Source organism: Anguilla anguilla, chromosome 1, assembly GCF_013347855.1.
Source record: "Anguilla anguilla isolate fAngAng1 chromosome 1, fAngAng1.pri, whole genome shotgun sequence".
Taxonomy (NCBI): Eukaryota; Metazoa; Chordata; class Actinopteri; order Anguilliformes; family Anguillidae; genus Anguilla; species Anguilla anguilla.
In genome coordinates, this window is record NC_049201.1 from 61853703 (window position 1) to 61881037 (window position 27335).

At 41.3% G+C, this 27335-nt stretch overlaps 3 protein-coding genes across 13 annotated transcripts in view; all 3 read left to right on the forward strand.

Moving 5' to 3' along the window:
* Positions 1-91: 91 nt before the first annotated feature.
* On the forward strand, positions 92-18013 carry ptdss1a (phosphatidylserine synthase 1a). Of its 3 annotated transcripts, none has more exons than XM_035434770.1 (13): positions 92-685; positions 1899-1990; positions 2443-2487; positions 2796-2920; positions 5429-5587; positions 7521-7672; positions 8459-8600; positions 10686-10798; positions 11373-11438; positions 12490-12589; positions 12901-12969; positions 13539-13605; positions 14122-18013. In XM_035434770.1, exons 1-13 carry the CDS (start codon positions 507-509, stop codon positions 14214-14216), a joined length of 1404 nt encoding a protein of 467 aa, XP_035290661.1. In that variant the 5' UTR covers positions 92-506; the 3' UTR covers positions 14217-18013. The 3 variants fall into 3 exon arrangements, with proteins under 3 accessions (XP_035290661.1, XP_035290653.1, XP_035290669.1); XM_035434762.1 differs by having other exon boundaries at positions 94-685; positions 14119-18013; XM_035434778.1 differs by lacking the exon at positions 92-685 and adding an exon at positions 1494-1564 and having other exon boundaries at positions 14119-18013.
* A 41-nt stretch (positions 18014-18054) lies between these two features.
* Positions 18055-21154, forward strand: LOC118236421 (E3 ubiquitin-protein ligase NHLRC1-like). Of its 2 annotated transcripts, none has more exons than XM_035434802.1 (2): positions 18055-18113; positions 19380-21154. In XM_035434802.1, the coding sequence occupies exon 2, from the start codon at positions 19427-19429 to the stop codon at positions 20672-20674; it is 1248 nt and encodes a 415-aa protein (XP_035290693.1). In that variant the 5' UTR covers positions 18055-18113; positions 19380-19426; the 3' UTR covers positions 20675-21154. The 2 variants fall into 2 exon arrangements, with proteins under 2 accessions (XP_035290693.1, XP_035290683.1); XM_035434792.1 differs by lacking the exon at positions 18055-18113 and adding an exon at positions 19103-19268.
* Positions 21155-21660: 506 nt separating this feature from the next.
* The window catches only part of kif13a (kinesin family member 13A), a 79119-nt gene continuing 73444 nt past the window's right edge, over positions 21661-27335 (forward strand). For 4 of the 8 annotated variants that reach the window (XR_004765648.1, XM_035421179.1, XM_035421183.1 and 1 more), the window contains exons 1-2: positions 21661-22186; positions 22365-22455. Coding sequence is in view for 7 of the 8 variants with exons in the window: in XM_035421179.1 (XP_035277070.1) it covers positions 22126-22186; positions 22365-22455 (152 nt within the window). In the remaining variant the exon portion in view is untranslated. The remainder of the gene's footprint in view (positions 22187-22364; positions 22456-27335) is intronic. The other 4 variants (XM_035421199.1, XM_035421208.1, XM_035421230.1 and 1 more) reach the window with 1 other exon arrangement.

Consider the following 27335-nt stretch of genomic DNA (forward strand, 5'->3'; position numbering starts at 1 on the left):
ACACGTGTACCGCCATTTCCTGTTTTAAATGAATACAGTAACGAGATGTTGCACCCATAGTCAGCTAGCAACATACACACCTGACTGTAGGCTACACACGTGGCCTGACATAGGAACGGTAATAACTTGTGTCAGTCCCAGTTGCACACAAAAATAGCCTCGTTGTGCGGACACCGACCTTTCAAAACAAACAAGGATAGGACCAGTCTCTATATATCTCCTGTAGTTTTCGTACGAGGGTATTATTAAGCATGAAACTAGAAGAACAAGACCCGTCTTTTGCTTGTTTCAGATCCGGGACATAGAGATCTCATGCCCGCCTCTTTTGCTGTCTCCTTCCCATCCCCCTCATTTTGGACCCGATAGCGTTTTACAGCCTCTCCGCTCATTCTCGCTCTCAACCATCTTTGTTCACCACGAGCCTTGGCCAGGCACCCTACCCTGGAGAGCCAAAGTGCGTGCGTGACTCGCGAAGAGGGATAGGAGACTCCTTTCGCTCTCCCGCAATGGCGTCCGTAATGGGGTGCCGAACTCTGAGCAAAGATGATGTCAATTACAGGCTACATTTTCGCATGATCAACGAACAGCAAGTGGAAGATATCACAATTGAGTTTTTCTACAAACCTCACACCATCACACTGTTGACGTTCACAGTGGTCAGCTTGATGTACTTTGCGTTTACTAGGTATGTGGTGATGCTCTTTCCAACAGTAGCTAATATAGCTTCGCCTAAGCTAATGTTACGCATGACAAGCACATCCATTCTGAGGGCTGGATAATTAGTGTTTCACTAGCTAGTTAGGGACGGGGCAGTGCTCTCTTTCGCTAGTTTTACAAATCGAATCGTAATTATCAAGATGGCTTGCTTAACCAGCTATTTAGCTGTGATAAAGTGTTTAGCATGCTAGTTTTTCTTTAAATACAGTGCAAAACGCGGAAATTGTGGACGTCCGTAGCCTATCCTATCTGCAGTGCTGTTTCTTCTCGACTATAAAGTATGGGAGTCTTAAATGACCAGGCATGTATTGTAAGTCACCGTAGGATGTCCTTGACTAAGTGTAGTTTCTCATAACACGAGTACCTTAGGGGGAAAAATACACTACACGACGCCACTGGTTCCGCATTCTATATATAAACTCTATGTTTCTATCTAGCTTGTAGCCTAACAGTTATTCGTACTTGTAGTTCTCGTTATTTTAGAACCGTAGCCCATGTTTGTTTTTAGGAATAAAACCTTGCGGTATGAAAACATGGTTTCTTCTAATCAGAACTCAAAACATGTCTTCGTTTAAAAAAATGAACACTTCTTTTCCTCACAAAAGTGGTGCGCTTAATTCACTAGCTTATCCCTGCCATTTTCAGAAATAAAGGTGGGGTGGAGCAAGTACACGCCCTAGAACCAGGGGCGATTGTATGATTTTTTAAAAATGGGTGTGTGTTGGGGGGGTATCAAGAACCGTTTCCAAATTCCCAAGAACCGTGGATTCGATAAGACACGCGCATTTCGATTCTGCTTCGGTTCCTAACTTTTGCATATTTCAGTCGCGCTCCCGAGTGAACTCCAGTGAGCATTTTACAGTCCATAAAAGTTTGAGTTAGCTGAGTTTGCCTACCTTCCAACTAGCCCCATGTGGCTTCCGTTCAACAATGAATAGCCTTGCTAACGTTAGCTGAGTTTGCCTGTTAGTTTCTTTGCTAAGTAAGATAGCATTGTCGGGCAATATCACCTTGTTAACAGTCATAATTTAAAGCTGAACAAAATGCTAGGAACTGTACTGTGCTTATCTATCTCATCCCAATGTACGTCTGTATGTCCCTGATGATCATCAGAAAGGATTGTATAAATGGAAACTGTTTTTTGGCCTAAAAACACAATGTATTTTTGCTTCTACTGTCAGGAATGATGCAGATCCTGACAACAACCTCAGGGTGGGCCTCATCTTGGTGATATCTTTCTTCCTGGTCATCAGCACCCTTGCATTTCCCAATGGTATGAGCCCGTGCAAACCTGTGGAAGGAAGATGTGCAACCCATGGTCACATGATTATATGTTTTAGTCCTAGTTTTGACAGTGCTGTTTAGCTGTGTGAGAATATGCAGAATTCTGAAGAATGGAGGTTGGGATTGTGTTCAGCATATGCTCTGGTTCTTTGCTTCTAATAAATTTAAGCAAGCATTGTATATATATTTTAATTCTCACATATTGCTGTGGGAGCAGCCGGTAGCAAAATTAAAAATGTATATTTTACCAATGCTTGCGTTCATCTCTTACATGTTAATTTTATTGAGTCCCCAGGTTAAATCACCTAGCATGGAGGTTATTTGAAGGAAGGAACATGTTCTTAAGTTAACAACAAGACTATACCCAAATAAAGTTTTTTTTTTTTATTACACACAACCACTAAATATTGACATGTGTGTTTTTATTTCTGTTAATTTTAGGTCCATTCACCAGACCACATCCAGCAATATGGCGCATGGTTTTTGGTAAGTAACCAATGCTTCATCAAATGTGTCTCTTACTTACATTTGTGTGGTGGATATGCCAGCATGAATTTCAGATAGTTAACTATAGAATATTTGGTGAGAGGAAGATGTACTACCCTACACGTATTACAAACTGCTTTTAACCTATATATTTTGTGGGTCATGTGTTTGTTTTCCTTGGAAAATATAAGAGTTGAATGGAAATTCTTGTGTGAATATCTGAAAGGGTCATAAGATTAAACACTTGTGCCATGTGCTGCATCATGATCCAGGCAAAAGCCTTCCTGATTGGTAGCTTTGCCCCTCAGGTCTGAGTGTGCTGTACTTCCTGTTCCTGGTCTTCATCATCTTCCTGAACTGGGAGCAGGTGAAGAAGCTCATGTACTGGCTTGATCCCAACCTGCGGTATGCGACCCGGGAGGCAGACGTCATGGTGAGAACACCCATGCTCCTTTTTCTCTGTCGTGCTCCCTGTGAGAGAGGGATGAGAGAGAGACCAGAAGGGAAGAGAGACTGGCTTGCACCACCTGTAGCTCCTCATCTCCATTGTTTTTCCTTATTTTATCCTCTACATTACATTATTTCTGTTTCTATTTATTGGACTCCACTTTCCAGTGTTATGTTCTTCTGTAACTTACTACTGATATCTAGTGACTGTCAGCAGCCCCTGTAGCAACATTTTACAACTAAATGGTTAAAGAGTAAATGTAGTCCAACGGTGTCAGCAAATTTATTGTTTATACATTATTCATATAAATGGAAGATATATAATACATATACTTAATGTTACTGATATAATTAGGGTTAAGAACCATGGTTCAGGCTACACCTACAATGCTCAAATTAGCATGTGAAAATATAAATATCTGGTTATATTTTCAGTTTCCTAACTGCAAACCACACTGTTATGCTCCTCCTCACATTTTCATTCTTCCTTCCCTGCTCTTATCATCTCCACTGGGTGATGAATGAAAACAAGCCCGAAGTTTAAAACCTGTCTGGTATTCACTGGCCCTCTCTATATCAGTTGTAATTCAATGATATATGATTAATGTCTGTAAAGAGATAATACCAGCTTCTGGAAGTAGGTTTCCAAATGATTCTGAGGACAGAGAAGCTTAAGCAATGTATCAAGTAGGATTATTGACTCTTTGGAAGCAGGCTTGAAGGTGTGGCCATGACTAACTGAGTTATTGTTGTTTGAATTATGAGATTCAAAGGTCAGTTGCAGATCTTACTCCCACGCTTGTAGTGTGCTGTCCATTCCTCAATGCAGGAGTGTGGGCAGCTAAAGGCTTTAGGATGGCATGGCAAGAGTTAGTTGTGCTGACACACATGGACTGTGCACTATATTGGTTGTATACAGATGTATTGTGGCATAATGCTAAACACCCTTCACAATATTGTCCTGCCTCTTTTCTGTGTGATATCTATGGCATCTGTTCATCAAGATCAAATCAAATTGCAAGAGTCTACAAGAGTCATCATATAACCCTCTGTACTGTTTTAAGGGCCCTTGAATTTGGGGAAATGGGACTCTGAAATGGGTGGCATAGTAGAGTGTCAGAACACTGGTCTTGCTGCTTAATAGGCCATTGGATTTACACTGGTATTATATCTTGTGCAAGCGTACAGCTGTAGTGCACTACATGGGATTAATGTAATTGCTGGCAGTAGCCTATAGCCTGAGGCCTGGAGGGCTCTAGCTTACACCCGACGCTAAGCGGCGCCAAGCGCAATGCAAGTGTCTTTGCGAGTTTCAGACCGACACAGTTGTCATTTTCCCGTCCAGTGCCCACGTTGTTTAAATAGCAAATGTACTTGCGCCCATCTGAGCGCCCGTGGGCGTGTTGGTCTTAAAATGAGATGTGGTCAGGCGCATTGTTGGCCCATTGCTATCTTGAGGCAGCAGAAAGCGATTGCGCGATTGACCAACAAAAACCTGGTCTTAAGTCAATGGCACAGTATTTTACTGTTATTTTAAGGGCGCATTATTAAAATAGTAATATGCGCCTACATAGGCGGGTGCACAATGCGCAATATTTAAAAAAAATACATGTCATAATGGTTAGTCATAATATTTATCAGAATTCTTTATTTATCAGCATTCTTTCCTACTACTTGGCAAATCCGCCATTATAATAGCAATCCGCGAAGGTGCAATCACACCTTGCTTTTAAAGGGAATGGGAGATGACACTGATTGGTTTATTTAATGTTACGCCCAAAACACGTCTAAGATTAATTAAGAGACTAAGTACAACCCCTTTGTACCATGTACCTTACTTTGCGCTCAGATTATGCGCCGTTAAATTAGCAAAAGTGGATTTGGACACGCCCTAAATGCACTTGCGCCATGCGCTTTAAACCGTGCACTTAGGTTGTTAAAATAGAGCCCGGAGTCTGTCTAGCCTGATAATGCCTGCATGTACTGTGCTCTAATGGTACAAATACATCACATACATGCTCAATGAAAAGTCTCTCAGGAGCAAGATGCCGTTTTGCAAGGCAGAAGAACAAAAAAAAGCATCGTTTTATATGTAAACCAACAAATTAAAGATAATAGTAAAGAGTAATGCATTCCCATGGTTTCAGACACAAAACTAATTTAACAGCAAAAAGAATCCTATTCTTTTTATGTACAAGAGAAAAAAAGATGTAAAAGCAAAAAAGATATACAGATTTAAAACATAACAACATGTTATTTTGATCTGTAAAGCCATTAGTCTCCACTGTGCCAAAAAGGTGCTGTATTTTAAAGTTGCATGTTTTCTGAATAATCTTGACCCCAGACACTCAGTCAATAGATCTGAAAAAATGAAGTTCCAGGAGCTGAGGCAAAAATATTCTTTGTGTGCATGTGAGCATTTGTTGAATTTCTCTGGGCTTTATGCTGTTTTCTGACAGCTCTCTGCGCTGGTTTGTCCCGGTTCTCTGTGCAGGAATATGCCATCAACTGCCATGTGATCACCTGGGAGCGAATCCTGAGTCACTTTGATATCTTTGCCTTCGGGCACTTCTGGGGCTGGGCCATGAAAGCCCTGCTCATCCGCAGCTACGGCCTCTGCTGGACCATCAGCATCACCTGGGAGCTCACCGAGGTGAGGGCTCCCCGCCAAGGCCTTCCGGGCTGAAATGTGGTCTTTGTGATGCTGTTAGAGTTTTTAAGAATGCCCCCATGAATGGAACCACCTGGTCAGGGACCAGGACTAATGCTTTATCATTGATTTATTGCTTCCTATTTTGTTTCTGATTCACCTTCACTAGTGCAATTATGACATGTATGTCATAAGTGTTGATATGATTTCATGATGGCCTCATAAGCCACTTGATAAGTGTGTGCCAAATTAACATAATAATGATAACAGTGGAGTGTGATGTGGGTTTACATTGACTTGGGATGCAGTCCATCGATGGGCTTTGCATTTATTAGTTTATGTTATCAGTGCTGTGCAGGTGGCTGGTAGATTCGTTTATCTTTATAGCATGTAAGTAGGCGCTTCTTGTGCAGTGCACACCACCATCATGATGAGTGAATCTGAAAAAACGGAGACAGTGTCAGGTGTAATTAAGTGTTGGCTTGGAAGAATATTGTGCTGATGTTGATATCTAGGAAAAGTGTCAGTGGGAATCTCTGGGGTCAAACGTGTCCTGTTTATATTTTGTAGTGTATGCATACAGTGATTCTTTACATATGAAATATGTCCTTATGAAGTAATGTGTATATAAATATGTGCTGAATAAAATTATTTCCTCATTGCTTTAGATGTGAAAGTCTGAGGTTGATCATTGTTTGCTCGTTGCCAGGATGAACTCTGTTAGCTGCAGCCAGATTTAGTGTTTGAATGACTGAACAGCTTTGGAGCTCTGAGTCTGTGGTTATCATGCTAACCTATTAGCGACCATTGCTATAGTAACCACATTGTTTTGAACTGTACAGTACTGACCATCCTACTGCCCTGAATGATGGCCTGTTCTGCTGACTCATCTTTGAGACTACGTCATACAATGGGCCTTAACTCTAAAGCTACAAGGGGTCTCATGCTGCTGTGTGCTGTGCTCATACATTATTATGTAACATCATATAGACATATCACATACGTAATATAGAGTATTACAAGAGATACACATTCTTCAAAAATGAATATTAAAAAATATATTTTAATAAATCATTCCAAATAATATCAAAGTCCACTAATGTAATATTGAACATTAAGAGGATGATGAAACAATCGCTGGTGTCTTTTTGATTTGTCTTTTCCTTTATAATTACAGATTATGTAATTATGTAATGTTATTAATTTGTTCCACTTTTCAGCCAATTTCAGCCACTACATACTGAAATATTGTTTTGATAATTGTTAAAATGCCTAAGCTCAGCTCAAATGGGTTGACTGTGGTACTGTCTACAAAAAAGGCTACATGTTATGCAATTTACAATACATTCTGAGTTGCTTGTGTAAGTATTGAACAGTGTCATATGCAGACTGTGCCTTACCAAGATTGTTGTTGCTGTTTCGATTTCTACCAAGGATTAGCATATCATAGGCATGTTGCCAATTTTGTATTATTTTTAAATGTAATATAAAGTGCACCAGATAATCTCATGGTCTTTCACCTTTAACTGTCATGATTTCTGAAATAATTAATTATAATTAAAGTGAACAATAATTATTCAATACAACTTAACTTCAACTACAGGATCCCCTCTTTCTCTCTCATCTGTTAATTGAATAAATAATTGTATTCATTTTTTGGCTTCATTTGTATTATCTCACTCACTCCATCATTCTGCCATTTTAAAATTAAAATGATAAGAACTGATTTACAAGGCTGTTCAGTTAAGATAATTCAGTAGACACTTATCCACAGCTACATAGCACATGAAATGTTTGGTTTGAGATAATTGACTACAAGACAAAAAATACATTAGAGGGGCACCATGAACATTTTATTAAGGTGCAAGCTGAAAACCGGGTGATATTCTTGTTTGTTGTTTCACTTAGAACACCTCTCTCTTTGCCTTGCCTGCAGCTCTTTTTCATGCACCTGCTGCCCAACTTTGCGGAGTGCTGGTGGGACCAGGTGATCCTGGACATCCTGCTCTGTAACGGAGGGGGGATCTGGCTGGGCATGACGGTCTGCCGCTTCCTTGAGATCCGCACGTACCACTGGGCCAGCATCAAGTAGGTCTTCCACCACACACCAGTGAGTAATCAGTGGGCTCTTTCACATACCCCCCCGTAGTCCAAAACACACACTGTGGATCCCGTCATTTTAAAATGATTCTGTGGGAAGGGATTCAATGGGAGTTAGTGACGTTTGAATGAAAACAAGGCACTAGACAACATGTTTGGCCTGAGGCCTGAACATATGTTAATGGCTAGTAGACTATCTGGCTGTACACAGTAAAAGCAGGTAGAATGGAAAAACTCACTAGTGTGACTTCTTCATGACACGCAAAGTGGTACATGTGAAAAATTTTTCCCCCACCGCAACTGAGGTGCAGAGAATTGGCTGGTCTCATTGACTTACTGTTGCACCAACTGAACAGGAAGTGGTAAACAGTGCACAATAACTCATTTCACACATTTGCCTGTCAACAGCTATTATCTGCAAGGTACTACAGAGGGGCTTTTGCCAATTGTGACCTGTGCTGTTTTGCCTTCACTCTAAAATACAAGAGCGTTTTTTGACTTAATATGCCTGCCTGTCAACAAGTACATGTTGTTTTTCCAAGAGTCACAAGACACAAAAAAGAAAAACAAATGTATCCTTCATGATTAAAGAAAAGTTAGAAAGTATTTAAAAAATAAAGTGAAAATGTATACACTTCCAAACAAAAAACTGGACATGTTCTCAGCCATACTAATCACCATGTAAATGCAAGGCACAATTTGTAAATGATCTTCTGGAAGATGTCAAAACTCTGGGGTTTTTGAATGTTTGTGTATCTCCATCTGTGTGTCCAGGGACATCCACACTACAACAGGCAAGATCAAGCGTGCTGTACTGCAGTTCACTCCTGCCAGTTGGACATATGTGCGCTGGTTCGACCCCAAATCCTCCTTCCAGAGGGTGGCGGGTATCTACCTCTTCATGATCATCTGGCAGGTGAGCTTGGCTTGTCTACAGTGTAGCCTAGCTTACCGGCATCGCCAGATCAGTCCCATTTTGTCTACTTTACATGCGACTGCTGATAGCCATGCTGTTGACCTACTAGAGTAATATTGCTGCTTGCCAATTTGCCTGTTATATTAGAGGAAAAAGCCACTGTGTGTCTCCCTGGTGAAATGTATGCCCGAGTGGAACAAGTCACTCAAACATGTAAAATTTCTGATGATGATGCAAACAGCCAGACCCCAATACATATAGTGCCCTGCTTTCATTTAAAGGTTGGACAGATTTATCCTGATGACATAGCTGAGAAGAATTTAAATTCTTTGGCATTGGCATTTATGCTCTTGGCTACTTATTATCGTTATGGTTGAAAAACCAATAGTCTATTCATTAACTCAGTTTAGAGTGCAGCTGCCAAACACCATGTTGTCAGCCCTGATGGACCACATTGTCCATGTTGCTGACTTAATATTCCACAAGACTACAGAGCTGGAATGCTACAGTAGGCCTCAATCCAAATCTTATGGAAAGGAAAAAAAAGATTTTAGACCAGGTTGCCCTGAGGATTTTTCCCTGCACAGCTGATTATTAAGAAGAAGAGCTGAGCTGGTGACCTGTTGTGCATTCTCTGGGATGGTTCTGTCTCCTGACTGACAGCGAGGAGGGGCTGTGTTTGGGTGTACTGTAGGTCAGCCCTGTATTGCTGAGTCACTGTGCCGCAGATGCACTGCTGTAGTTTAGTGGGCTATTGCATTGAGCTCTTCTCAGTCTTTTTTTTACAGCAGATCTTTCATATTGATTTCAATATGTTATGACATGCACACACACACACATACACACACACACACACACACACACGCACGCACACACACATGCACGCATGCGTGCGCACGAACACACAGTGTGCTGTAAGCAGAGAGACGCCACTGCTGGCAGAACACAGAAAGTTCCAGAGCTGCGGACTATCAGTTGTGCCAGAGAGCTGTCTGAAGCTGCCAACCCCCTCCCCTTCTGCATGCTGGCTGCCATGACAATGAAAGCACCTCAGTCCCTTTTGTGTCCTGGGAAAGAGAAAGGAGAGAAAGCCGTCTCAAGTTCTCTCAGTTCTGCCTCCCACCCTCCACTGGCTTCAAAGGGCACCTCTGGTTCTTCTGTGAGGGAATAAAATGCCTTGGTTGGATATGAAGCTATTATGAATGTACCATGGAGAGAGCTTTTGTTGCTCAGTGCTTCGTTGCAACTATATACTTCCCCAGGACCTCATTTTAAAATACTGTCCAGTTAATTTATTGTTTATCAGATATGTAAGTCATGGGTGGTTGCCTTGGAGTGACCGTGATCTTGGTTTTAATCATGTTTTTAAAAGATTGGAAGTCCAGGTCAGCAGCTCTACCCATTGGCTGATAAGTGGAGCAGAATCTCAGCCCCTCTTTCAACAGATTCTGCACTTCAAACCAAGCTGCTGCACCAAATGTGCAAGTTATACAGCTGTTCTGTGGTTATTTCACATGGCACAATACTACTAGTAAACAGCGAGTTCTGCCAGGAACAGAGGACTGCACCTGCTCAAAGACATCTGTGTCTGAGATGCTAGTGCTTGTACATACACAGTAGCTCACATTCTCCATATGCTGATCTGACCGGAGCTGTGAGATGATATTTTGCCATGGTGGGGAATGCTGACTGCTCTGTAGTCTCAGAGCAGGTTTAGAGTGTCTGTGCTGTCACGCTTTCCCTGCTTTCTAGGGACCGTTCTTTGCAGCACGGTACAAAACTCGCTCAGAGCTGAACTACTATACAGCTTCAGCTGCTTGGTCATGGGTGGGAATGTAGGGTTGTACACCAGTCGTCTGATTTTATTTCAAATTACACATGTTATTGTGTAACTGATGTTACCGACGAATAAGTCACAAGTCATGTTTGCAGTGCCATATGGCAAATTCGAGCAGAAACGAAAATTTTGGTTTTGACTTTTTTTTTGTTGACAAAATTGCAAGTAATAGCTCTTGGTGTGTAGAGTGGGATTTGTTCATCTGCTTAAATCTCTTTTTCTCTTTGGCTCCCTCTCCCTCCTCCCAGCTGACAGAGTTGAACACCTTCTTCCTGAAGCACATATTTGTGTTCCAGGCCTGTCACGCACTTAGCTGGTGCAGAATACTCTTCATAGGAGTCATCACCGCCCCCACTGTCCGGTAAGGGTCTCTCTTACATACACATTTACACAGACACCCACTCTATTCTGGTGGGAGGGGGGTTTTCGGGTTGTAGCCTCTTTTCACTACTCTGCTCACATAGCTGACACACGGGAATCACCCACTCCAGTCATGTGTGGCCAGCCCTGGAAGGATGGTGTGAAATACTCCAGTATGTGTGAAGTACACGCAGGCTGTAGTTTGCCCGTGTTGTGATGCGTTTCCTGTTGGGGTTAAGGCATATAATATCATGGCGTTTTTGAAACCGCATGTGTTATTAGATTGTTCTTTCCCAAATCCAAATTTTGCTATTAGTTGCATTAGATGGTAGTACAGGGCTCCCATAATGCTTGATTGTTCTGGCTGTAGAGAACTTTTGACTGTGAAGAGTGAAATTGCGTTTGCAACATGAAAAATGCTGTCAGTGGTTTGTGTTTTTCCAGTAACTTACTTCCTTTATATTTCGGTTCATTTCAGAGTCTTCCTCTGTATAACATACGATTTCCCGTGAATAGAAACAAATGATCTAAATGGTATCGCTTTTGGTTAAAATTAATTGCTTTTTTTATTTTAGGCAATATTATGCATACCTCACCGACACACAGTGCAAAAGAGTTGGGACACAGTGCTGGGTCTTTGGGTAAGTGCTTTAAAATTGTTTGCTTAACTTTCAATAGGATTGTTATCAAATGCCCTGATTGTACAAATAGGGCCATTAGTTTTTCCTGAACATGTGACTGAGGAATGTGTGAAATGCCACCAATGGTTTAATATGAGGGTTGATGGGAGGGAAAGTCCAGTGCTTGCTGGGTATGCTTTGCCACAAAGCCCCTGTGCTGCGTCTCTCAGAACCTCCCACTCTACACTGCTCAGACTCCACAGAGTCTTTGTAAATAAAGGCTGCCTTGTAGTGAATGAGAATCACCAGTGTGGGGTCAGTCTGGGGTGAGAGTCAGGCTGCTGCTGCTGACCACTGTTCAGTCCACTTTCACAGGGATATCTCAGTGTCTCACAGTTCAGCACAAAACAATGAAGTCCTTCATTCTCCATATCTGACCTGCCAAATGAAATGTTAAGCCCTTGGAATGGATTAAGGTTCTAACTTCCAACGTGGAAAAAAGTTGAGCCCAGCAACCACTCTTGAGTTTTATACTGTGTAGTCAATGGATTTGCCTGCTTCTCTTCAGTGTATATTCAGTGTGTGTGTCTGTGTATGTGCGCGTGTCTGTGTGTGTGTGTGTGTGTGTGTGTGTGTGTGTGTGTGTTTAATTAGTTTGGAAGATGAGGAAACACAGAAGAATATTAATATAAATTCACAACCTTCATCTTCACTTTGGCTACATTTAACAGCTATGTATTAAAGGAAACCTTCGCAGTCTTCACTTACAGTATAGTGCATCTATTGAAGTACTGACCAGAATTAATTATATTTTAACAAAATTTATTTAGTTGCAAGTAGCCCATAAAATATTCTATCCCAGGAATAGTTTTTTTCCAGCACTTTAATTAGACCAGAACTACTCGTTTAAACCAGGAATGTAGTTGTGTAGTTTTACTGGTGATAATAAAACATACAAGCCTTCTGTAAGTACCTGCCGTTTGACCTTTGACCCAAGCATATGCCCGTAGCTGATTCTCTAGTACTGTAGCCACATGCCATTCTCTTAAATTTGCTATCTTCACTCCCACAGAGCTATTGCCTTCTTGGAAGCCTTGGCCTGTATTAAATTTGGACAGGACCTGTTTTCCAAAACCCAGGTCCTATATGTAATCCTCTGGCTCATCTGTGTGGTAAGACAAACTCTTTCCAACAGTTGAAAATGATTTAAATGGCATTGAGATGTATACCGGGAGTGAGGCTACTTCTGGAAATCAGCTTAATATGTAGCCGTCGTAGCTCCAAGTATTTCTCTGTATCTGTTGTGTTGTAGAAAAAGGCTTTATGAGTAAATTATATTGGATGTGCAGCAGAAATATTGTGAGCACTGTGTCTGCATTACACTATGGAGTGTGTCTAAAGTTCTTGCTCTCTGTCTATGATGTGTGCAACACTGGGGGAACTGTAGCTTTGTTTTCAGTGATTCTCTCCATCTCCTTCCCAGGCCTTCACCACTTTCTTGTGTCTGTCCGGGATGATGTGGTTCGCAGAAAACTACGGCCCCAGACAAAAAGTAAGTGCCTTCTTTCTACCAAACCGTCAGGCTGAGTCTGAGTTGGTTGTTTGTTTCTGCTGAATGATGTCAGTTTTCATAAACTGTGTTCCATTTCAGTAGTGATGAACTGCAATGGTGAGATGTCAGCATGTTTATTTTACGTGATTATATTTATTATTAGTGGTTTTTTTTGTTGATGTAATGAATAGTAATGGTAATGACAATTGTCATTTTCCCACATTGTGATTTTTATCTTTCTGGCAGTTAGGCACTTCGATCAAAAGTTCATTATTAGCTGTTATTTAAAATGTGACTAGCGTTGGATCAACTAGAGTCCTTATCTCCAACAAAGATGAGTTGGATATAACAAGCATTTCACTTTCACAGTGGGGGTCTGTGTGGAGCAAAGGTCAGAACAGAAACAGGGATCAGTGGTCAGAGCAGCCGGGTGAAGTAGTGTTTCCAGGGAACATCCGGCTCAAGTAATTTGTGCTGCATCTCAGTGATTCAGCATAATGCTATCATGGAAAAAGGGACTCCAGTATGTGAATGGCCAGTTTTATGTACTGATCTGCTTATTTTTCCAGAACCTTTCAGAATGTGAGGACAGCTCCTTCATAGATTCATGTGGATATATTCCGGAAAATGTTAAAGGTACAATACTTTCCAGTATAATTCCAGCTACATAACCTACTGCAGGCTTGGCAGAGGTGGAATACACAAGTAATTATTAAATAATGGATGTGAATTCCCTTTTTGTGCAGTACATAAGCACTGCTTAAGGATACTCTTGTTTAACCACTAAATTTGAATGGCTGTGCCCTTGTGCTTGGCTATTGATTGGCATTATTTCCTGTGTAGTCATACCATACTGAGTCCTAATCCCTGCTGTTGGGAGCCACTGCTGATTTTCTTTTTCTTACTGATGATTGAATATTGACCTTTGTCATTAGGCGTGTGTAGAAAGTCATTTTTAAAGGAGATTTCAAAGTGAAAGTATTTTTTAAACTTTGACCATTTGTCCCCTGTTAACCTTTAACCTTAGATTTGAGATATATGTGTTTTAAATTCTTAATGCACATTGATATGTGACACCATGATGTGCAGTAAAATGTCTGCATTGAAAAATGTCTGCCTTCAAACTGAAGAGGAACTTTGCGTGTGTAGCAGGAGAGAAGGAGGCAGGAAGCTCTGCGGCCCCGTCTAGACGGAAGAGGGGCTCGGGGAAGAACAAGGCCTCTAACGGCCTGGGGAGCAAGAAGTAAGCCAGAGCGCGGCCTTCGTCCCAACACACCCAGACGGCCTGGGGAGAGGGAGTGAGGAGCCAGAGAGAGAGCGGCGCACACTTGCACATTTTTGGGAGAAGAACTTGTCTGAAGGGGGAGGAGGAAGCGAAGAAAAGCTGAGGACAGATGACCAGTGAGAAGCCAGTGCCTCTACACTTCTGCGGAGTGTGCAGTCCTTTCTGAGTTGAGAACGGCTGGAACTTTCTCTCTGAATGTGTGCTCCCCGATTTCAGTGTTCAGCGTACCCCCTGAATCTCATCACCCCCACCCCCGTGTCCCCTGCTCCCAGTCCACAGGCTGGTCATTTTTGTGTTTGTGTGAGAGTGCGTCTGTTAATCTTACATATATTGAACTGCATCCTTATTTATTTAACAGACTGTGGCCTCCAGTGTGGCATTGTCTAATTTTGTGCAGTTAAAATCACAGACATTTGCTCACTGGAAAAGGAGGGATTCCTTAGCACACACTGTGTATACTAGCAGGAGGAGGTCAAGCTTTTTTCCGTTAATCAACAACAGTATGTGCCTAACAAGCCATGTTTATGGCCTATATTTTGGCAGCGTTAACAGACTTCCAACTGTCCCATGCATTCCCATGTGACATATTGAAACCAGTCAAAGGTCTATGTAAATAACTCTTAACTGACTGGATATATTTGCCAGTTTAAATGACAAAAACATTGTTACAGACCTACGTGCAGTTTCAAGTGGAAAAAAAACTGGAATATCGAGTAAGCTTGCTGAAGTAAAATGCTTTGCTTGTCTCTAAATATACTTGTGGGACAGTCACTTGTCTCTCTGCTCCAGCTATTTGCTAACCCACACCAAAAACAACAAGTCTTTAGGTCTAATAGGATGCAAAAAGTGTAGCTGTATACAGTATTATAATATTATTGTGTGAATGGAATGTAATTCAGATCTCCCTGTTTAAAATCAATTCCATTTCATTGCTGCATCATGAGTTTAAGTTTGAAACCATACCAGACGGACACCCCTCCTGTGACGGTAAAGCCCACATAAACCTGTTGGCTTAATGTCTGTATCTTTAGCTGAGGAAAATTTGAGTATTACTGACTCACTTTCTGCTTTGTTATGATGTAGGATCAGGCCATTTTTTGTTGGATTAGCCTATGTTAGAATAATATTTTCTGTCATCATCCATTTCATTTTTCTGAGTGTCTCTGAAGAAGTGTGATGTGATTATGACAGGTCCTATCCGATACCTGCCTTGACAATAATGGTCAAGGCGTTGGTCCGCGTGCGCCAGAACAGAGTCACAGAGAGGAGAACTTTAAAGCACTTTTTAATAGATGTGAACCACTCCATACATATCTTTTGTACTGTACTTTTCTAACACGAGTTTCGTTGCAGTATTTGTTTGTTTTGGAATTGCCAGTGTGAGCCTGAAGTGTCGGTGCAGGCGCTCTGGCAGACTGCATTTCAGCCTGTTCTCTGAGAACGGGCATACCATCATGGATTTATTTTGCAATGTTTTTGTATCTTGACAAAAAAAGCAGTAATCAGGCTTAGGTTTCATTGTAAGAAGATTGGGTTTTCACATGAGAATAGCCTACCAGTGTTTCGTAAAATATTTGCTTTTGTATGCTCACATTCTTGTGTGCGTGTGTGCATGCATGTGCGTGTGTGCGCGTGTGCATGCGTCCATGTGTGTGTATGTGTGTGTGTGTGCGTGTGTGTGGCTGCTCTTTGGAATGTTTTGATTCAGTGAAGGGGGTGTTTGTCTACGTGCTGTGGGGGAGCCAGTACCTATGGTCTTTAACAGGGTCAGAAAGCACACTGCACAGATGCAGACATTTTTCGATTTCTTCAGCTTTGAATTGGCTGAACGCCAGCAAACGCTTTGTTTTAAAACGTTTTGGATCTATGTTGCACGTGCATTGTGTGTGAATTTGCGTGTGTACTGCCACACTAACTGCCAGAGGCTACTGCCACACTAACTGCCTATTTCAACGGTTTGCAGTAAAATAAGTTCAATGTATCAATGTGCGCACACTGTTGTCATCTGGAGACCTCACAGTATTTTGTTCTGTGTAAAATAGTGCATCCTATAAGTCAGACAGATAAGAAAAATCACTTATTTTTTAGCACATCCTTGTGCTAGTAATGTACCCTGTCTGGCAACATTTTGTTTTAGCTGTATGGTACGTGCAGGCTGTTCTGTATTCAGGCTGCACTTCACATTTGGCCAAAACAATCCTCTTGAAAAGGTCTTTGTGTATTTTTTAATGTGAGGTAGACAAAAATATCAATGAAGTTGTATTACCTTTTGTATTTTCTCAAAATGGTGGTAATGTCACAATAATCCTAACATTCAATGGATAATATTACATCTGATCGACAGTATCCCACTTGCATGCAAGAGGGGCACAATGACCCTTAAGGGGAGAGAGAGCCACATTTGACCTGCATTTCTGACCTCTCATGATGCCGCATGCGGAACTACAGAGATTAGGAATGGGGAAGAAGCTAGAGACACATTTACTCTTATACACCCTCTAGTGCCATCTATTGACTTTTCTATATAGTAACACAGGCATTTTTGACATATATACAAGAAAATGCCATACAATATTCCACTTAATATCAAACAAATGCACAGTCAGGTGATGGTGATACTGAGTATTTTCATAAAACTAACTTGTCTTTTGACCTTTTGCCTTTTTTTGTTGCATTAATAGAGTTTTGTAAAAACTAAAAAAACTCAAAATATGCTGTGTGATTTGTGCTGAAGAGCATATAAACATCCTGAAAGTGAACCATTGTGTGCATTACAAAGGGAGGTTGCGGCTGTGCAACAATGCAAAGGCCTTCAGTTAATTTTACGATGGTGGGTGTGTGATCCCTTATTGTGTATCCAGGCAGAGTTGCAAGGGAGCACTGTGAAATTCAGCATTCACATCAGAGAGAGAGATTGTTGAGGGGTCTGTCTGCTTTCAAATATGGAATGTTTTAATACAGGAAAAGACTTCCATTGATTATGTTTTCCTGTGTTTGTTTAATTCTGATTTACTATAATATGCTTTCAAATAATTATTCCCCCATATCTAACGGCTAAAGTTACCAACCATTGAGTGTTACTGTTACACAGTTACTGTTTAAGGAGAGCATGTTATAGTCTGTTGGCTCTTGTTGGAAGAAATGGGGAGGGGGGTGGCAATGATTGTTTTTAACATGATCCATGTTCTTTTTCCTTTTTTATTGTATGCTTATAACCACCATAAGCAATATTTCTTCATTAAATTGCTTTTTGATATGGCTAAGTGCACCACATTTAGAAATCCTGAAGAATCACATGATGGTCCATACAAATTTTAAATTAATTTTTCATAGCCAGCACAAACATGCACCTGTAAAAACCCCTTTGATGGTATTCACTTTAAAAGCTCAATGTGCAAACTGCAAGTCACACTAATCTTATGGTTGGGACTTGCAATGAGATTTCAGATCTTGAATAATGCTCTAGGACCATAATGTGGACCCGTTAACGTGTGCTGTGGACTTTTGGGGTGCTTTGTTTTGATCAGCTGTTTTGATATCTACAGACGTCTGCCTACATCTCTACGCCTATGCCTGCCCTGTTTTCCACGCCTGGTCAGTCGCTGTATGGAGTCTGTCCCAGGGATGCTATACTGTGCTGTGCTTGCATATGTATTTTTTTGAAGTGAGATGTTTTGATCACTTGATGCCTTTATACTAAAAATATTTTTAAGTTACTTTCTGTCTCAAGTATAAAAATAAAACATTCTGTGGTCCTAATCTTGATTCTGCACCACTTATTGTGTTTGTCTTGATTTCAGAAGCTGTTCCATGTCCAAAGCACAATTGTGTGACAGATAAGTTTGCTGTGACTACACTAGTAAGAAAGCCAAGGGAAACGTACCTCATTATTTGTCTATCACTATTATGATAGTTTGTGAATTTAACCAGTTTAATTGAATAGTTTTTCCCCTTTCACCAAATGGTATTGATAAGGCAGTCTCATTGCTGTAGCTTTGCTGTCAGTGGACAGTGGCCACAGTGGACAGCAGGCTGTGGGGGTGTGTCCGCATACTGGCACAGTGTCATCACAAAATCACCTACCCAGCATCCCCGGCTTCTAACGGCAGTCAAATTAAAACATTTCAAAGGAGGAAAACTCAGCATTAAATGAGACACTTTAAGTTCCCATGTGGGAAAAACCTGATTAGGTATCAGTGTTTAGGGACAGAATGTACTGTGTCTCTGTCACCAAGTAAGGATTCACATTTTACACTGCCATTAAACTCACTGGAGATGTTGCAACCATAAAATGTATATATTGACTGAAGATATGTATATATTTACTGTAAAAATGTGAACAGGTACTTTCATGTCCAGCCAATGATTGGTGGACTGTGGAACACTATTCTGAACTGATTTTTGTGAATATGGACTAGGTTCATCATTCATCATAAGAGAAAAACAATCCCACACTTAGAAGTGTAAAAAAGTAGTTCAGTTAAACTCATATTTCATTAGAGATGTTATTTTAACATAGGTGAATCGTTTTTTTCATTGGAACTATTTCAGTTCAATAAAAAGACTTGATATGGGACATTTTCTCTAATAGTTAAATTACATAAACAAAACCACAATAACCCTGTTGTTCATAAACCCTGTAAACTACAGATGGTAAGTATTCCTGGAAATAAATAAATACAATGAAAAGCATTTCACCTCAGAGGTACTGGTGGCTGTACTACATTGTCCATAGTGAGCAGAATAACATTTTAAAATGAGTGTGCCAAAGCCCAAAACTTAATGAGGCATGTTGAGACATATTTTATTACAAATGTTTATGAAAAACAATATTTTTATATAATGATTTTTTGTGATAAATATGAAAAAATGTTTATGCTAGCTGCATTTTCCAACAAAATGTTTCTTTTATAGGATATAGAGGTGTGTTTTTCCGCCAACTGGGGGCAGCAGAGAGCTTTCAAAACAAGTATTAGAGACAGTCAGTGTCACATGACACTGAGGCCTGCTAGAGGTGAGTGAGCCATAAATATCCTCTCCAGGCTTTCTGCTTCTCTCGCTCTCTGCTTCTCTTTCGTGTTTTCTGTTTTTCTCTATATGTTTTCAATCCAACTCTCGTAAATAGGAGACCATCTCTTGGAAGACGGGGACAGCGCAGGAAGAACGTCTGTCATGTCTCTAGTCCCAGCCCCCCTCAACACCGGACGGTTGGGCCCGGAGGCGCTCCTGAGAGAGATCCACACCAATCTGCTGGAGTGTAAAGTGTGCTTTGAGAAGTTCAGTGGGCAGCAGAGGGAGCGCAGGCCTCGGAACATGCCCTGCGGTCATGTGCTCTGCCTGGAGTGCCTCACCCTGCTCTCCCACCCCCATCTGCACAAGCTGGAGTGCCCCTTCTGCAGGCAGCTGTGCAGCGTGTCCGACACCTCCGACTGCCTGCCCCTTTTCGACCTATCGGAGCTGCTGGTGCGCGGTAGCCCCAGGCCGGCCGTCCCACACAGGGTGAGTGCAGGCACCGGTCGGGCTGGGGGGCTGGAGTACGGGGCTCTGCAGCTGCACTCTGCCTTCGGGGGCTGGGGGAACCTGGTGAACCCCACAGGGCTGGCTGTGTTCGGGTCGTCAGGGGCGGTGGCAGTGGTGCATGACAGTGACAGGAGAGTAGCAGTCTTCAGTCCCCAGGGGAGGCGGCTGCACAAGTTTGGACAGAGAGGCCACGCCCCTGCTGAGATCTGCCACCCTCTGGATGTTGCAGTGGCACCCAGTGGGCACGTGATCATAGCAGACGCAGGCGACAGCTCTGTGAAGGTGTTCACCTCCAGGGGGCGCAGTGTGGTGACCATCCGTGACTCCTTCAAACTGCCCTGGGGTGTGGAGGTGGATGGATGTGGGCACATCTTGGTGACAGATGCCCAGGCGGGCACATTGTCAGAAGTGGTGGTGGACTATGCCCGCTCCCTCACAGTGCTGAACCGATTAGTCAGCACTGACCTGCAGTGCCCAAGGTCGGTGGCCTACTGTCGGGTAACTGGGAACGTTGCCGTGGTAGAGCACATTGGAGGCTTGGCAGAAAGAGGTACTGGCAGTGATTGTGCACAGGTCACAATATTCAACAGCGAGCTCACCCTCCTCATGAAGATTGACAGCTTCGGCCTAACGCTTGTTTCCCCAGTGAGGCTATGCATCTCTGCTGTGGCTTTTGACAGGGAGGGGCATGTGATTGTGGCAGATGTGGGGCAGGGGATGATTTGGAGTTTGGGGAAGCCCCAGAATCATCCAGTACTGACCCCACTGGTCAGTCATGGACTGGTACGTCCTGTGGGTCTTGTGGCCACTGCTCAAAACATGCTGATTGTCCTGGACAGTGGAGACCACTCAGTGAAGTTGTACATGGCCAATTCAGACCTCAGTATAACAAAACAGTGATACTGGTTCACATACCTTTAACCAATGAGATTTCTTACAGGGTGCACTGTAACTATCCTGAGTTCTTTTCATTTAACTACGAGTAACAAATTTACAAGACTATACAACCTTTTATTGATTGCGTAACAGTTTGCAAATCACTGAAATGAAGGAAATATTTTTAGAGTTAAGTCAGCTTTGCTTAAATTCCTTGCTGAGAGTAAAGTGCATTTGGACAAAACAACATATCTACTAGATTTAAAATCCCCCATTGATTATTTTTTTAAATTTTATTTTATTCTTTTTTTGGGGGGGGGGGCATTTTTTTAAAAACGGAGTGTGTTCATTACTGTTTCCCTCTGTGTCATCCATGGTATTGAGATCTTATTTCTACTATTTTACCAAAATTTCAAACAAATTAAAGATGAAATGTAACTACATTTTACTAGACTGCCATGTCAACGGTGGGAGGATTGATGCAATAAAGATGTGTGCTCTGTACAATGTTTGTCAACTCAGTAGTTTTACTTGTTCAGTTGAAAATATAGGGCCTCTCCCTGATTTACGAAAACCTTTATTGTAGCTCGTGCAAAAATCTTTTCGCAAACCCTAAACTAATAAAACAACCAATAATTTGGGGTAAAACAAATACCATGTCCTGACATGACAAATCATAACAAATAACATAATTGGTCATGTTATTGGTTTGCGTGTGCTAAGAGGTTATTAAAAATACACAATCGTACTGCTATATGACAATGAGGTGTTAAGGCAGTTCAATTTTGGAAAATTGTTATCATCACACACACAAGGTTACGCTTGCTGTATCGCAGCGCGTGAGATGCCCTATGCTGTAGGACAGGTAGTATCTGCAGACCGATACAATGGCCTCGACACACACACTTTACAGCCTGACTCTATAGGTTATTCTAAAATAACTTTCCCATCATACACCACGACACAGGTGCAGCATACACATTTTACACTATCCTACATCAATCTCATTAACATTACTTCAGTGGGTACATGTTTTTCCTTATCGCCTGATACTGCCCGGGTGTTGTGTGTCACTCGGTTTCCCAAGTTCGGTTCGTGTTTTCCAGAAATCCAGTTTTTCTTTTCCATCGACCGGAGGTTCCCTTGCTAGGAGTGCAAACTGCTGGAAGATGGCGGTTGGGATGCTGTCTGAAACTGGAGCGCAGTGGTGGATCTAGTAAGCTAGGTAGCTAGCTGGCGCTAACTGGATACAGTACGCAACGGAATTATGTTTTGTTTTGATATCTACAATTATCGGAGATGGACGTTGGATTTTCTATAAGGAACTCACACCCGTTAAATAGCCGGAATCTGGAGCACTCTTTCCAGTGGGGTTTTTAAGACGTTAGCTGGCTATCATTTTCCCGAACCAATCCCATACCGCTAGCTTGCACGCTAGCTAGTATTATCTGCATAGTCGTGTAGGAAGAAAGTGGATGAAAATGTCGGATAGTAAAGTAAAAGTTGCAGTTCGAGTCCGGCCGATGAACCGGAGAGGTAAGTCAAATCTTAGACAGTTGCAGACTAGCTATGGTTACCTAGGTAGTTAACTTTGAGAGCTAGTTAGCTATCTTGCTTGTTTGCCCGATTTGATGCCTAGCTAGCAATAAGTTTTGCCCACTGAGATTTTTAAAAACTTTGTTGGCTAAGTCTTTCCTTTGAACTGTTACTGCAGAATTGGAACTGAATACTAAGTGTGTTGTGGAAATGGAGGAAAATCAAACTGTCCTGCACCCACCGCCTTCAAACACAAAAGGGGAAAACAGGTAAAGGATCTTTTTTATATTGTCCAATAATGAGAAAACTGCAAAATTACTGTAAGAGCTTTTACAGTTGACTGAGTAGTTTGCTCGCTAGTTTAGAGAGAATGACATGAAGGTTAGTTAGCTGGTTAACGTTAAGTGAGCAGTTTTAGGAATAAGCCAGATTTACTGGCTGGCTAGAATTGCTGAATAACGTTAGGGTGTGCATCATTGGAAACAGAACTTCCTTTTCATTTAATTTTTGATAGTGCCGTTAGGATTACTTCTGCAACGTCGTAGGTTTGTCTGGAGCGTTACTGTGGAATGTCAAAGCACACGGAAGTTTGACATCTGGTTTCTGCGACGTGCTTGTTTATTTCGGTACCCAAACTAAAACCAGTCATTAAAATGCAAACTGAAGGCTTGGTTCAGTACGTTTCTCCTGTGCCGCGCAGAGCACTTCGCATGCGTATTGGGTTAAAACTTGACATCGATTTCAGGATGTTTGCAGTGTAATAAAAAAAAACCCTGAACAAATAACCAGGTTCAATCGAAGAGTATAGTCAGATGTAGACTGTAATGTAGAACCTGTTTTCAAAAGCAAACCCTTCAAACTGCAAATGTATTCATATGTACTCGATCCTGGTCTCATGCCGGATTGTTCATATGGAGCTTCAGAGACAACCCATCAATGTTTATTCTGAAAACGGAGCACCCCATCAAATCGTTTCCAACACGAAGTCATCATCAGCAAAAAGAACAAACTGCTGGCTCGCGGCCAAAATTCCGATGCAACAGACTGTAAAAATAGACGCAGCGACTAAAGACATACAGCGCGATAGCTATTTGTATTATTGTAGCTAGCGGTAACTGTTACAGTGTACTTTTGGATTTGTCCATGAATGGTTACATCACTGAAACTACAAGCCGTTGGCCGCACCATATATTGCGTTTTTATAAATATCATGCAATGGAATGCGATTTCCAACCGGAGTTCATTTAAATGGATATGTGTTAACATTTAACCGCTCTGATTTGCGTTTAGCTAAAGAAAATAAATAAGTAAATAAATAATATTTTTAAAAATCTTTAAAGTAAAAATCTTTCAGAGGGGAGGTCCTTCCTTGACAGTAGGTTTGGTTATGTGTGCACGCACGATGGTTTTTTCGGCTGTCCATGATTTTGCAGCAGTGCATTATGGTCACAGTCGGAGGGTCCGATCACCTTTGACTGTAATGAAGCTGGCTTGTGAAATGTGCATTTCTTTTGGACGGAGGACTGAAGCCACGAGGGAGCATCCATTTGCAGGACGAAGGGAAGGGAGAGGGAAACAATCTGGTTGGGTTTCAGAAACACAAGCAAGGTGTTTGTGGTAAAAAAAAAAAAGCGGACATACAAGAAGTAACATCGTCGTGACAGCATGTGAATTAATTTTATCCTCATTACATAATGATAATCTATACACTGTCACTATTATTTCTCTTCTTTATATAAAAAAATATATTTTGATAAAGGCAAAGGGGGAATTGAAATTGCAGCTAGAGTTCTTGGTGTTCCATGTACCAATGTGTTGCTTCTTAATTAACAGTTTGCTGTAAACATAAATCATTTAATATGAAATCCTGTTCACCAGCAGATTTCATCTTTTGCTTCAAATTATCCACAAATGTTAAGGTATGGATACATGGTTACTGTGTGGCTTCCTCACCAGGAGGCAAAGTAGTCACACTACAGATTGAAACCCAACTCCATCTGAAAGTTATCATGTCTCTGTCCCTGATTGGAGTAGGAGTATCTATTCTTTAAAACCTTCAGTGTGACACTGATTTATATGCACACTTTCAAGGATCCCCTGTAGTCATGGGGCTGCGGACATTCCAGCCATGATTGAATCGTTACGCTGTTTAATATTCCGTAATTGCTTAACTTTCAGCATACCCCGTATGCTCAGAATTCAGGTTTATGCAGTGCTTGCGCTAATGACAGAGAAATGTCTGGCGGGTGGAGCCAGAGGTCAGGTTTACAGGGGTACATGTTTAAGTGAAATTGAGACTGAAGTTGAAGACGTGATTAAAAGTTTGGGTTCAGATTTTTAACAGAAAGGATAGAAAGTACCACTTAATCACATTGTAGAAGAGATGTGTGTATTCTCTTTCTGCAGGCTGTCTTGTTTTGTCTCATTTTCCCTTGCATCACACAATTTGTTGACATTCCCAAATTGTGGTCCTAATTGAAATTTCTTTATCTGAGTAACAAAAGAGGTTTCAACAGTTACCATAACTGAATTCAGTGATATCGACCCAACATGCACTAGAGATTTAATGTGTTAAGACAAATCCCACATTGTTCAGTTTGTCACAAGTTCAGGGTCTTGGTTCTGCGTCACATGCTACATACCCCACTGGAATAAACAGAACCCTTAGCTGGCAGCACTGATTAGATGAAATCTTGTTTATTTGACTCATCTGCTTCAGCTTGTAAGCAGATTATCTTGCTTACCGTACTATATTCAATTGCACATGCATATCTAATGTAGATGAAGTGAGGTGACGGTCGAAGCCCGTCCGGTGCTTGTAGTACCTTCAGCCATTGCTTTTGTATTGCTTTGTCAGCAAGGCCTCTTGTAGATGTGGTAACTGTACACCAGGGCCAGACAGTCTCCAGTCATGCAGGGATGCAGAGACTTGTGTAATTCCACCTCTCATTTTAATTACTTCAGCATGATACAAGGTCAAATGACCCTGTTTTTTAAACTGGTGTCTCACTGTGGTATTTTTGTGTGTGTGTATATATATATACACACATATGTATCTATTAAATAATTGAAAATGCTACAGGACCAGGTAGAAATAAGTGACTGGATGTTTCACTCCATAAGTTTGATTAGTTGGTATAATAACAGGGTACTGGCTAATTGATTTTGTTTGGCTAGTGGTGGCACGCTTGCTCTGTTTGAGTCTTAACTGTGTTGTAAGTAGGCCTATACATAATAATGCAAGATGACATTACCTATACATCTATTGCTCTGTGTTGTGTTATTGTGACAGCTGTGCATAGAGCCTGTCATATCCAGGAAGAAACCACTTGATGTTGCCACGGTGACATTAGTCTCTGTCCTCATGCTGCACATTTGTTAGATTTTACTCTCCAACACCTTCAATAAAAACAAGTGGCTTTTTGTGTCTTAGACTGAGCTTGGAAAATTACCTTAATAGGAAATATGATAAAATACTGAATTTACATTAGTCTGCAATCAACAAAAAATATGGATAGATTTGTGACTAAAATGTATTTTTTGGGTTCAATTTTTTATTTGAGTTTATTAGTGTTCAGCTTATGTGTTAGGCACTGCAGGTTAGTGTGAGTGATTAGCTTTCGATAACATTAAACTATATAAACTCTGTAAAGCCTAATTCATTTCACTGCTTGTGCAGTGCGTCCTGTTTCTTATACACTTGTTAGGTTGCTGTCACTGGTCATTCTATTGCATAATGTTAGTATGCTGATGATTATAACTGTTGGCAAGCTTATTGACTCAGTTTTTCCACTGCCAAAGGTCCTTTGTGACTGGTATTCGCCCTGTAATTCAGTCATCACAGTAGCTATTTTTAGCAATAAATGTTATCATTGAAAATGCAAGGTAACAAGGTAACAAAATATAAAAATGGCATTTATTTGAGAATAGGTGGGAAGAACTTCCAAATGTTTGTATACCACTTCAATTTTGATACTTAGAACTGATGAAGTAAAGCCGTCGCCCATGTTTGTCTGTCCTTCTGTGTGTTTTTGACTGAAACAGGGCAATAAGAGAACACCAATACAATCAATGAACAGTTACATCCTCGGTTCTCCTATTTGCTGCACAGTCTGACAAAGTACATTTGTTAAAAGCAATTGTGACGTACCTCTCCCTAAACGAGAGTCAGCCATCACAGACCTGGGTAACACTGAGAAACAAGGGCAACTCCTCTCTGTTCAGGGCAGCTCCCTGCCAAATTATGATTCAGCATCTGAATAACAGACATCGTATTTTTCAAAATGTCTGCCGTCATTTGCTTCCATATGACTCAACCTCGGTGTGCTTTTGTGTGTGTTTTAATGGCCAAGGGATGTGTGTTTGTCAGAATATTAGCTCTGCATGCAAGCCGCTGTAGGTACTAATGGCTGTTTCATATGGCATTTCATATATTTGGGACATTTGGAGAATTTGTGGGAAAAGGCTAGGGAGAAGTACAACATTCCAGCCATCAGCTTAAGATGGGGAAAAAAAGGCGTATTTGTCTATAGCAAGTACACACATACTGGCACCACAGGCTCCAGTCCTGCTGGTTAGTGTCAATGGAAGCAAAGCACTTGTGCCAGAGTCACGGTGGAAATAGTCTGCTAAATAAAGGTAATGTAATGTAACTATCATTTCTTATAGAATACAGCATAACTAATGTATGCTGTCCTCATCTGTGTAAGATGATGTGTACTGGCAGAAATTCTCAAGCAATTCCAATTAGTTTGCTGCAGCTCAGCATATTTTTGCACACACCCTCCACTGTCTGTCTTCATACAGAAAGATGAGGCCCATTGACATAAATGATTTTGCACATACGTCTTTAGAATAATGAATAGGGTGATTTTTAAATCATATGCTGTATTTTTAAGACAGACAGGGTACGGTATCAGGACAAAACTAGAGCGCGAGTATCTGCCTTCGTTGTTGAACTGTGAACAGGCAGCTGATTTATTTTGAACAAAGGGTTCAGAGATGCATGTAAAGGCAGGTAGAGACGTGTGTGGCAGACAGATCTGTGTGAACGAGGGGAAATGGGACATAATGGATTTTTAAGCTTTTGCCTCCGGGGAAGAGTGCACTATGGCTTCACTCGCTTTTTGTTTTCTGTCAGCGCTCACTT

Coding starts and splice junctions, on each gene's coding strand:
- ptdss1a (XM_035434762.1), top strand. CDS start 507: ATGGCGTCCGTAATGGGGTGCCGAACTCTGAGCAAAGATGATGTCAAT. Junction 2,488..2,795: donor AATATGGCGCATGGTTTTTG/GTAAGTAACCAA, acceptor TTTGCCCCTCAG/GTCTGAGTGTGCTGTACTTC. Junction 13,606..14,118: donor TATTCCGGAAAATGTTAAAG/GTACAATACTTT, acceptor TTGCGTGTGTAG/CAGGAGAGAAGGAGGCAGGA.
- LOC118236421 (XM_035434792.1), top strand. CDS start 19,247: ATGACACTGAGGCCTGCTAGAG. Junction 19,269..19,379: donor GACACTGAGGCCTGCTAGAG/GTGAGTGAGCCA, acceptor TCTCGTAAATAG/GAGACCATCTCTTGGAAGAC.